The 12,515-nt window shown below is 38.1% G+C and overlaps 1 protein-coding gene across 1 annotated transcript in view; it reads right to left on the minus strand.

Moving 5' to 3' along the window:
- Nucleotides 1–1,236: 1,236 nt before the first annotated feature.
- Nucleotides 1,237–12,515, minus strand: part of TDRD5 (tudor domain containing 5) — a 97,284-nt gene continuing 86,005 nt past the window's right edge. Inside the window, exons 16-17 of the mRNA XM_033428181.2 lie at nucleotides 6,600–6,810; nucleotides 1,237–2,104 (exon numbers count right to left, since the gene is read on the minus strand). Of these exons, the coding sequence (XP_033284072.1) occupies nucleotides 1,857–2,104; nucleotides 6,600–6,810 (459 nt within the window). The 3' untranslated portion in view covers nucleotides 1,237–1,856. The remainder of the gene's footprint in view (nucleotides 2,105–6,599; nucleotides 6,811–12,515) is intronic.

The raw sequence follows: 12,515 nt of genomic DNA on the forward strand, positions 1-12,515 counted from the left end.
TCCTGCTGGTGGTTTTGTGCCATTATAGAGAGGGTTACGGTTTGACCTACTAAATATGTAAATACTGCTTCTACCAGATTCACCCTGCCGGAAACCCAATAATTGTCCATCTTGAGAAGTGATGAATATAACTCAATATTCTGGGTTTTTTCTCTAAAGAGTGAATTCTAAGAAGCATCATCCAAAATGAATTTTCTTCTTTAGAAACAAATTGTGGATAATTATCTAAACTTGTATGAAAAACAGCTTTTCCAGTTCATATCACGGTTGAGTATCACATACGAAATTTAACTGTCATGTGATATTTAACTGTTCATTGATCCTCCATATAACTCTCCAACTGTCTTCTCCAATAAAGATGTCTGATGGAAAATCACAAAAACCCCAATGGCAAACCTGTTCTTTCCGGGTCAACTATCACTGACGTTTCCAGACTACAGTTTTTTGGTCAATTAGTATACCATCATTCTTATAGATATGTTGGAATTAAAGGTAAATCTGGATTTTAAAATTTTACTGCATTTAACATGTTTTCTCTAAAGTTTTTGAACCAAAACACTCAGTAGTTAGAGACTTTGGGTTAAACTTTGTTTCATGATCACTTCATTCTAAGAAAGAAGTTTCAACCAGTAATACTCTACATTGAAATGCACTCTGATATTTACTCTCATCTCACTCCCTTCCTCAGTGGACATTTTGCTGATTAAGTAACTGAGAAGGAAAGAGGAGACATTCCTTACTGTAGAAAGAGAGAAAGGAACTAGGGGCCAGTTCTGCCATTTAACGCCAAAACAGGAGGCCTTAGAAGAGGGGCTAGAAGGGTGAGAACCTAGTCATAGGCAGCGTGCCAGTAATTCACACCTCTTTCTCTAATTTTACCACTAAGAAATGCTTCTGTATTGGATTTTTTACATTTGGGTATAAGTCTGGTATTTTATCACAAAGAAATTTGTATCACTCACATTCTTTAATTTCACCTTTCAGTCTTTTCTCCTGATGGTTTATACTATGAGCTAAACAGAATGTCACATAATAAATTGGACTTCAGAGAACATCATGTTATATAAATGCTTAAACAATACCACTGTTTAACTATTGTTACATTAAGGCTCCAGGGAACTATGATGACTTACAGAGATGGCTCAGCTAAGTTTCAACAATCGGTCTCTATAATTTTGCTGTCAGTCTTCAAGAAATTGCCTACATTGAAAGATAGCTTAATTTTTTTTTTAATGTAAAAGGGTTCACATGACCAAAGCTTCATGGTGTGGATTTTCTTACTGATCCTAGTATTTCAAAGAAATAATGATGGTAAAGATTGGAGCCCTTGATTCTCTCTATGATATAGAAGTTTTCAAATGAGAAAAGGCAGCCTTAAAATTCAGACATCCTTTTTCTGGAAATAGGGATGTGAGAATTTTTGTCTTACCACATATGGATCACAAAACATTAGTTTTTCAGTTTACCTTTATCAGTCATGATATATACAAGAAAAACATTTATACACTGTTATAAAACAGAAACTAACACACCATTGTAAAGCAATTATACCCCAATAAAGATGTTAAAAAAAAAAAACATTTATGGAAACACAAAAACTCCTTTAAACTACTACATTGAACAAAGGTGAACAAAACCATACAGAAAAAGTAACATCCACAAAAATGAAAATTAACATTAAACATCAATACTTACACAACAAAGGGGACTGTTCGCATAACAAAGCTAACAGAGTCACACAGAAAGACAAAAGCATCAACTATCAAAATACTACTTTGTCTCAATACCTCCTTCTCTTTTGGCCTGGGAGGTCACCAGGCCCTAAGCATCTAGTTTATTTTTTCCTCCCTGCTCTCTCATGCTTCCATCCTTTTCACACTGGGGTACCAGTGCAGGAGTCTCCTGGATGTGGCCAGCCGCGCAGCAGCTCCTAAGGCAGCAGTGGCTGTGCTTCGAGGAATGTAGAGCTTCTGAGAAATCTGGTGCTCAGGAGACAAAATCAAAGACAGCTGGTCCATGGCTCCCTGACTCTTATCTTTGAACACTGTAATAGCATGGCTACTAGAAAAATCTTCATTCTCTAGGCTCTCTGGAGAGCTTTCCACTGAAAAAGAAAGAAAACACAGGTCTTTTCAAGAGGTTCTCACACGCTCCCATTCTAGATCTTTACTAACGTGTGTTACAACCATCTTCTGGTTAGGTGGTGCCAATTACCAATGGCAAATCAGAGAGAAAGAGACTCAGAAACCAGTCAAAAAATGGAAAGGAGATGAGGATGGGGGATCATGCACTGAGATAAAATAAATCTTGTCAGGATGAGGGCAAAGAAGAGAGGAAAAAATATCTACTTGTGAATAAGGAAGGGAAGATCTCTTTCTAGGACATCAAAAAAATAAATTGGGTATAATTCCAATTCCAGGGAAGAATCCTTAAGCTCCCTTACTTCCTCCTCTCAGCAGTGAGCAAAATGGTGTCCCACGGGCCTTCTCTATTGCGAAAGTGGTCCCAATTCCAAGTCTGCCAGCATAAAAACAAAACTGACCAAACTGACCATAAAAATGAAAATTAACATTAATTAACATTAACTGTGTTTGTTAAGAAATTCCAAAAGCCAATTATTAGCCACAAAAAGAATTCCTTGGGAATTAGTTTAACTAAGAAGAAATAATCTTTTCAATGGAATAAACTGCTGGGAACTCCATGCTGAGAGTTCTTAATAGCCACGGAAGTGGATACTAGCATCCTCACATGTGTACTCTAGACCAGGGCTACTGAAGGAGCTGGTCTATGAATTGTTTGAACCTGCCTGCAATGAGAGAAGGAGCTTTTGCCAACATATAAACCAACACACTGCTTCCTTCAAGAAAGTCCTCCTTTAGGAAAAAAAAAAAATCTAGGGGAGCTAAACAATGTGCTGTTGTGTTGTCCATCATCACAAATGCTTCACAGACTAGTACCGGTATGCTGACTACATTCTGAAAAGCACCTCTCTAGACCTTAAAATTACAGATTTCAAAAATTCAGAAAAATATCAGGTATAATCCAATATCTTATTTTGCATCTTTAGCATCTAGCAGCAGTAGCATGTGGTACACGTGCCATATAGTTATGATAAATTAAATTAAGGAGAATTTTACAGGATATTCTAAAAAGTAAAACTCTGACCGCAAGACTATAATTAATGCCCACTAGAGTGGAAAAGAGACAGTGAGTTCTAGTGAAGTAATGGGGCTTTACAGGAAGTCGTTGGTGAGCTCAGATTTTAAAAGGTATAAAAACATGAAAGCAGGGACACACGATGAAAGAATTTAAAAGAGTAGCAAAACTTCTGCTTCCAGACGTGATGCTAATTAAACAGGGATTGAAAAATAATCTCTCCTGCTTTAAACAACTGAAAAACTGGACAAAGTATATAAAACAACAGCTTTCAGACACTGAACAACAAGCTCAGAGGACAGTGCTCCCTGAGAGACGGGAAACAAAGTGAGCCCTACAAGTGCCTGAGCTCACTGTCAAAATAAAGCCCAGGCTGCAGTACAGGGAGGGAGAGTCCACATTGAGCCTGGAGGTCTCCCTGTGCTGAGAAGACAGAGTTTGGAATTCATGGAGGCCAGGTGTCCGGAATTCGTGGGGGAAAAGTACAAGTGAAGAGGCAGCTGCAGAGAGAGAAGAAGCCGGAGACCTGCAGAGGTCGCTTTGAGTCTTAGGCTAGGTAGCGATCTGGCTCACGTATGTGAGGGGACCACCAAGGCCCAGGAGAAAACCTACCTGAAAGGAGTAGGCAGAACAAACACTAGGCATTTTATACTGGGGCAAAATAGTTTGTGTTCCCACCAGCTACAGTGTAAAGACATCCTAACACATAGGACATCAAGTCCCATCAATACCCTCAGAAAGGTACTGCCTAGCAGGGCCAACAGACTTAAGGCTTTTCTAAATCAGCCTAATGAAACCTAAACTAAACACAGAAATAATCAAAGCAATTTCAGGTAATTTAATTACATTCCTACCCCCCCCCAATAAATTATACATAGACAGCAGGGAGGGAGGGAAGGAAGGAAGAAGGAAGGGAGGGAGGGAGGGAGGGAGGGAGGGAGGAAGGAAGAAAAAGAGATTCAGCCAACTATATATAATTCAGCATCTCCCATCCAATAAAAAATTACCAGATACACAAAGAAGCAGAAAAATGTGACTTGTAATTAGGAGAAAAACCAATCAGTAGGAGCCAATTCAGAAATGACAGATGACAGAATGCAGAAATGATACATATGCTAGAATCACAAGACAAGGGTATTACAATAGCTGTCATAAGAACACTCCAAGTATTCAAGAAGTGAATGATGAGTATGCTGAAGAGAAAGATGGAAGATAGAAAAAAGACCCAAACCAAACCCTAGAGATTATAACTTGAACTTCTGAGATGAAAAATATACTGGATGGGAAAAGAACATATTAAACACTGAACAAGAAAAGGTTATATGATGCTCATAGATCAGAAGACTCAATATTGTTAACATGTCACTTCTCCCCAACTTGATCTAGAGATTAAAAAAAAAAATCCCAATAAAACTTTTAGCAGGCTTTCAGTAGAAATTAAACTAATCCTAAAATTCATATGGAATATGACCTAGAATAGCCAAAACAATCTGAAAAAGAAGAACAAATTTATATGATTTCAAGACTTATTATAAAGCCACAAAAATCAAGACAGTGGTATAAAGGCAGACGTAATAGTAATAGAACAGAATGAAAGTCCAGAAATAGACCCTCACATATACAACTTAATTGGCTTTTGGCAAAGACATCAAGGCAGTTTAATGGAGAAAGGACAGTCTTTTCAATAAATCATGCTGAAACAGCTGAATAATTATATGTAATCAAAATAAACATTGATCCTTACATCACACCATACACAAAAATTAACAAACTGGATCACAGACCTAATGCAGGACCTAAAACTATAAAACTTTTATAAGAAAATGTAAGAGAAAGTCTTAGTTACTTGAGTTAGGAAAGATTTCTAAATAGGACACAAAAAGTTCAAACTATAAAGGAAAAAAACCCAACAAATCTGATTTCATCAAAAGGAAAACTTTTGCTCTTCCAAGGATGCTGTTACGGAAATGAAAAGGCAAGCCACATACCTGAAATATTTGCAACAGATGAATCTGACAAAGGTTTTGTATCCAGAATAAAGAATTTTTACAAATCAATAAAAAGAAGATAATCCAACAAAAATGCACAAATACTTGAACAGGTAATTAACTAAAGAAGATATACAGATGGTACATACACACATGAAAACATAGTCAACATCACTGGCAAATAGGGAAATGTAAATTAAAACCACAATAAGATACCACCACACACCCACTAGAATGGTAAAATTTTAAAAGACTGGCAATATAATATGTTGCCAAGAAGATGAAGCAATCAGAACTTAGGTATATCGCTGGTGTGAATTACCAAATGGTTCAGCCACTTTGGAAAACATTTTAGCAGTTCTTAAAAAGTTAAACAGGGGCTTCCCTGGTGGTGCAGTGGTTAAGAATACGCCTGCCAATGCAGGGGACACAGGTTCCATTCCTGGTCCGGGAAGATCCCACGTGCCGCAGAGTAACTAAGCCCGTGCACCACAACTACTGAGCCTGAGCTCAAGAGCCCACGAGCCACAACTACTGAGCCCGTGTGCCACAACTACTGAAGCCCGCACACTTACAGACCATGCTCCGCAACAAGAGAAGCCACTGCAATGAGAAGCCCGTGCACCGCAACGAAGAGTAGCCCCCACTCGCTGCAACTAGAGAAAGCCCACGCACAGCAACAAAGACCCAACGCAGCCAAAAATAAATAAATAAATAAATAGATTTATTTTAAAAAAAAAAAGTTAAACATGCAGTTAGCATATGACCCAGCAATTCCACTCCAAGGTACTTGCTGAATAGAAATAAAAAACATACGTCTACGCAAAGAGCTGTATGTGAACACTCACAGCAGCTTTATTCATAATGGCCCAAATCTGGAAACAATCCAGACGTCTGTCATCTGGTGAACAGATAAACAAATTGTGGTATTTCCATACAACTGGGTACTACTCAACAATGAATAGGAACAAACTTTAGACACCAGCAACAACATAAATGAATCTCTAAAAATCACTCTAAATGAAAGAAATCAGACATAAAAACTACATACTGTATGACTCCCTTTATATGAAATTCTAGAAAAGGAAAAGTAACATGCCAGAAGCCAGAAAGTAGGGGGAGGGAATGACTGCAAAGGGATATGAGGAAGCCTTTTAGACTGGCGGAAATATTCTATTATCATGACTGTGGTGCTTATTACAAGACTGTACACATTTGTCAGAACTCATAGCATTGTACACTTAAAAACTGGCAAGTTTTACTGTGCATAAACCTGACCCCGCCACCCCCCAAATTGCAGAAAAAAAAGAAGAGTGGCAAAGTGAAAGGGAACAATTGGAGGAGTTCAGACAAATGCTAACATCAGCAATTTTTCAAGTCATGTTCTGAAAAGATAAATGAAGGTTTTTAACAACATGGCAAACCACTGCATTTGTCAACTGTATGTCAACCTACCTGAACCAGAGTGTTTTTGTGAGGAATCGACCACTGCAGGAGTTGAGTTGAGTGCTGCTGTGGACAGCTGAATTTGCTTTGGACAAGTCTCAATGCTGCTAGGCTCAAACTGGCCACCTTCTGCTGACTGCTGTGACTGGATAAGAGAGATGTAGAACTCCTCCAATTCGGGCAATGTGGGAGAATCTGAGGAACTCTTTAAGTTTGGTTGCTACAGAATGGGGAAAACGGGGCAAAAGCATGAAAAGTAACTGTTAGTTCAACAGTAAGAATTAAGTCTATTTTGTTTCCTTACTTATATACAATAGAATATTTTCATATCATAATTAATAAATAAAACTCCCCACTTTTAAAAATCTAGATACTCTCTGGAAAACAAGTCCTTCTCTAACTTAGTGACCATTAATTCAAGAAGCATGTATTGAATGCATATTATGAGCAAACATGGTACTGAGGGCTGCCAAGGAAGAACGGCAGGAAATGAGAGGAATAACATTCACTGAGCACTCATTGTCAGGCACAATGCTAGGTTCTTGGCATGTGTTTCTTCAATGAAACATCAGAACGTTTTTCTAGGTTAGGTGTTGTTACATCTTTATTACCGCTTCCTTTACTTAGCATAATGCTTTTTTACAAGAGGCTTACCAAGTTATCCAATGTCAACCAGTTAGTGACAAGGCAGAGAGATGAACTCAGGCTAGCCCATGTTCTCTCTGCTCCATCACACTGCCTCCCAGTAAATACGATCCCTGTCCCTAAGGAGCTCACAGTCCTCGGCTAGGGAAACAGTACACGTGCTGCAGGTGGCCACGAAGAAGGCACTAACTGCAGTCCACAGCATCAAAAACATGTTAGGAGAACACAAAGGACTTAAAGGAGGGCTCCTCAGAAGAAGTGACAAAATGGAGTACTAAGAATCAGGGTTTGAGAGGAAAAGATGAACTTCCCAAACAAAGCCTCGATTTGGGCTAAAGCGAATGAAGTGCCAAATTGTAATCAACAGATCCTATATCCTACCACAGAGCCGCTGCTGAAATAGCTACAGTTTGCAGTGACTCAGAGAATTTGTCTTCTGTGATGCTAACTAACTGGCACTGACGATTAAGTGGGCCCCGTCAGGACCAGGCCGTAATGAACCGACCTAAGTGGCTTACAGCCTGGGATCTGCCCAGGGTAAACTGAAACAAAATTTATACAAACAGAAGATGTAGCTTTGTGTGTTCTTTAGGCTGTGGAGTAGACATTTAATATCAGCTGGCATTCCTTTTGCATTCCTTTTTTCTTCCATTACGAAACACCTTGTTCATTTTCAAACATGGCTGGCATGGATGTGACTGGTATATAATTATGTCATATACAAATGGCTGTGCCCCTTTATCTGGCAGCAAAAATGAAAACTCTAGAAGTCCACATAGCTATCCTGCCATACAATATGCTACTTCAGGAGAGCAAAGAGCTGGATTCAATTTTTTGCTTAATTTATGCAACTTCATGTATGTGCTTTAGCTACCCTTTAAGTTTATTTTACTTATTTATTTTTTTTAAACATCTTTATTGGAGCATAATTGCTTTACAATGGTATGTTAGTTTCAGCTTCACAACAAAATGAATCAGTTATATATATACATATGTTCCCATATCTCTTCCTGCTTGCGTCACCCTCCCTCCCACCCTCCCTATCCCACCCCTCCAGGCGGTCACAAAGCACCGAGCTGATCTCCCTGTGCTATGCGGCTGCTTCCCACTAGCTGTCTACCTTACGTTTGGTAGTGTATACATGTCCATGCCTCTTTATTGCTTTGTCACCGTTTACCCTTCCCCCTCCCCATAGCCTCAAGTCCATTCTCTAGTAAGTCTGTGTCTTTATTCCTGTTTCACCCCTAGGTTTTTCATGACATTTTTTTTTTCTTAAATTCCATATATATGTGTTAGCATACAGTATTTGTCTCTCTCTTTCTGACTTACTTCACTCTGTATGACAGACTCTAGGTCTATCCACCTCATTACAAATAGCTCAATTTCGTCTCTTTTTATGGCTGAGTAATATTCCATTGTATATATGTGCCACATCTTCTTTATCCATTCATCCGATGATGGACACTTAGGTTGTTTCCATCTCTGGGCTATTGTAAATAGAGCTGCAATGAACATTTTGGTACATGACTCTTTTTGAATTATGGTTTTCTCAGGGTATATGCCCAGTAGTGGGATTGCTGGGTCATATGGTAGTTCTATTTGTAGCTTTTTAAGGAACCTCCATACTGTTCTCCACAGTGGCTGTATCAATTTACATTCCCACCAACAGCGTAAGAGGGTTCCCTTTTCTCCACACCCTCTCCAGCATTTATTGTTTCTAGATTTTTTGATGATGGCCATTCTGACTGGTGTGAGATGATATCTCATTGTAGTTTTGATTTGCATTTCTCTAATGATTAGTGATGTTGAGCATTCTTTCATGTGTTTGTTGGCAGTCTGTATATCTTCTTTGGAGAAATGTCTATTTAGGTCTTCTGCCCATTTTTGGATTGGGTTGTTTGTTCTTTTGTTATTAAGCTGCATGAGCTGCTTATAAATTTTGGAGATTAATCCTTTGTCAGTTGCTTCATTTGCAAATATTTTCTCCCATTCTGAGGGTTGTCTTTTGGTCTTGTTTATGGTTTCCTTTGCTGTGCAAAAGCTTTTAAGTTTCATTAGGTCCCATTGGTTTACTTTTGTTTTTATTTCCATTTCTCTAGGAGGTGGGTCAAAAAGGATCTTGCTGTGATTTATGTCATAGAGTGTTCTGCCTATGTTTTCCTCTAAGAGTTTGATAGTTTCTGGCCTTACATTTAGGTCTTTAATCCATTTTGAGCTTATTTTTGTGTATGGTGTTAGGGAGTGATCTAATCTCATACTTTTACATGTAGCTGTCCAGTTTTCCCAGCACCACTTATTGAATAGGCTGTCCTTTCTCCACTGTACATTTCTGCCTCCTTTGTCAAAGATAAGGTGACCATATGTGCGTGGGTTTATCTCTGGGCTTTCTATCCTGTTCCATTGATCTATATTTCTGTTTTTGTCCCAGTACCATACTGTCTTGATTACTGTAGCTTTGTAGTATAGTCTGAAGTCAGGAAGCCTGATTCCTCCAGCTCCATTTTTCGTTCGCAAGATTGCTTTGGCTATTCGGGGTCTTTTGTGTTTCCATACAAATTGTGAGATTTTTTGTTCTAGTTCTGTGAAAAATGCCAGTGGTAGTTTGATAGGGATTGCATTGAATCTGTAGATTGCTTTGGGTAGTAGAGTCATTTTCACAATGTTGATTCTTCCAATCCAAGAACATGGTATATCTCTCCATCTATTTGTATCATTTTTAATTTCTTTCATCAGTGTCTTATAATTTTCTGCATACAGGTCTTTTGTCTCCTTAGGTAGGTTTATTCCTAGGTATTTTATTCTTTTTGTTGCAATGGTAAATGGGAGTGTTTTCTTGATTTCACTTTCAGATTTTTCATCCTTAGTGTATAGGAATGCCAGAGATTTCTGTGCATTAATTTTGTATCCTGCTACTTTACCAAATTCATTGATTAGCTCTAGTAGTTTTCTGGTAGCATCTTTAGGATTCTGTATGTATAGTATCATGTCATCTGCAAACAGTGACAGCTTTACTTCTTCTTTTCCGATTTGGATTCCTTTTATTTCCTTTTCTTCTCTGATTGCTGTGGCTAAAACTTCCAAAACTATGTTGAATAAGAGTGGTGAGAGTGGGCAACCTTGTCTTGTTCCTGATCTTAGTGGAAATGCTTTCAGTTTTTCACCATTGAGGACAATGTTGGCTGTGGGTTTGTCATATATGGCCTTTATTATGTTGAGGAAAGTTCCCTCTATGCCTACTTTCTGCAGGGTTTTTATCATAAATGGGTGTTGAATTTTGTCAAAAGCTTTCTCTGCATCTATTGAGATGATCATATGGTTTTTCTCCTTCAATTTGTTAATATGGTGTATCACGTTGATTGATTTGCGTATATTGAAGAATCCTTGCATTCCTGGAATAAACCCCACTTGATCATGGTGTATGATCCGTTTAATGTGCTGTTGGATTCTGTTTGCTAGTATTTTGTTGAGGATCTTTGCATCTATGTTCATCAGTGATATTGGCCTGTAGTTTTCTTTCTTTGTGACATCCTTGTCTGGTTTTGGTATCAGGGTGATGGTGGCCTCGTAGAATGAGTTGGGGAGTGTTCCTCCCTCTGCTATATTTTGGAAGAGTCTGAGAAGGATAGGTGATAGCTCTTCTCTAAATGTTTGATAGAATTCGCCTGTGAAGCCATCTGGTCCTGGGCTTTTGCTTGTTGGAAGATTTTTAATCACAGTTTCAATTTCAGTGCTTGTGATTGGTCTGTTCATATTTTCTATTTCTTCCTGATTCAGTCTTGGCAGGTTGTGCCTTTCTAAGAATTTGTCCATTTCTTCCAGGTTATCCATTTTATTGGCATAGAGTTGCTTGTAGTAATCTCTCATGATCTTTTGTATTTCTGCAGTGTCCGTTGTTACTTCTCCTTTTTCATTTCTAATTCTATTGATTTGAGTCTTCTCCCTTTTTTTCTTGATGAGTCTGGCTAATGGTTTATCAATTTTGTTTATCCTTTCAAAGAACCAGCTTTTAGTTTTATTGATCTTTGCTATCGTTTCCTTCCTTTCTTTTTCATTTATTTCTGATCTGATTTTTATGATTTCTTTCCTCCTGCTAACTTTGGGGATTTTTTGTTCTTCTTTCTCTAATTGCTTTAGGTGCAAGGTTAGGTTGTTTATTCGAGATGTTTCCTGTTTCTTAAGGTAAGATTGTATTGCTATAAACTTCCCTCTTAGAACTGCTTTTGCTGCATCCCATAGATTTTGAGTCATCGTGTCTCCATTGTCATTTGTTTCTAGGTATTTTTTGATTTCCCCTTTGATTTCTTCAGTGATCACTTCGTTATTAAGTAGTGTATTGTTTAGCCTCCATGTGTTTGTATTTTTTACAGATCTTCTCCTGTGATTGATATCGAGTCTCATAGCGTTGTGGTCGGAAAAGATACTTCATACAATTTCAATTTTCTTAAATTTACCAAGGCTTGATTTGTGACCCAAGATATGATCTATCCTGGAGAATGTTCCATGAGCACTTGAGAAAAATGTGTATTCTGTTGTTTTTGGATGGAATGTCCTATAAATATCAATTAACTCCACCTCATTTAATGTATCATTTAAAGCTTGTGTTTCCTTATTTATTTTCATTTTGGATGATCTGTCCATTGGTGAAAGTGGGGTGTTAAAGTCCCCTACTATGAATGTGTTACTGTCGATTTCCCCTTTTATGGTTGTCAGTATTTGCCTTATGTATTGAGGTGCACCTATGTTGGGTGCATAAATATTTACAATTGTTATATCTTCCTCTTGGATCGATCCCTTGATCATTATGTAGTGTCCTTCTTTGTCTCTTCTAATAGTCTTTGTTTTAAAGTCTATTTTGTCTGATATGAGAATTGCTACTCCAGCTTTCTTTTGGTTTCCATTTGCATGAAATACCTTTTTCCATCCCCTTACTTTCAGTCTGTATGTGTCTCTAGGTCTGAAGTGGGTCTCTTGTAGACAGCAAATATATGGGTCTTGTTTTTGTATCCATTCAGCCAATCTGTGTCTTTTGGTGGGAGCATTTAGTCCATTTACATTTAAGGTAATTATCGATATGTGTGTTCCCATTCCCATTTTCTTAATTGTTTGGGGTTTGTTATTGTAGGTCTTTTCCTTCTTTTGTGTTTCTTGCCTAGAGAAGTTCCTTTAGCAGTTGTTGTAGAGCTGGTTTGGTGGTGCTGAACTCTCTCAGCTTTTGCTTGTCTGTAAAGGTTTTAATTTCTCCATCAAATCTGAATGAGATCCTTGCTGGGTAGAGTAATC

This window comes from Orcinus orca, chromosome 1 (assembly GCF_937001465.1).
Source record: "Orcinus orca chromosome 1, mOrcOrc1.1, whole genome shotgun sequence".
Lineage (NCBI taxonomy): Eukaryota > Metazoa > Chordata > Mammalia > Artiodactyla > Delphinidae > Orcinus > Orcinus orca.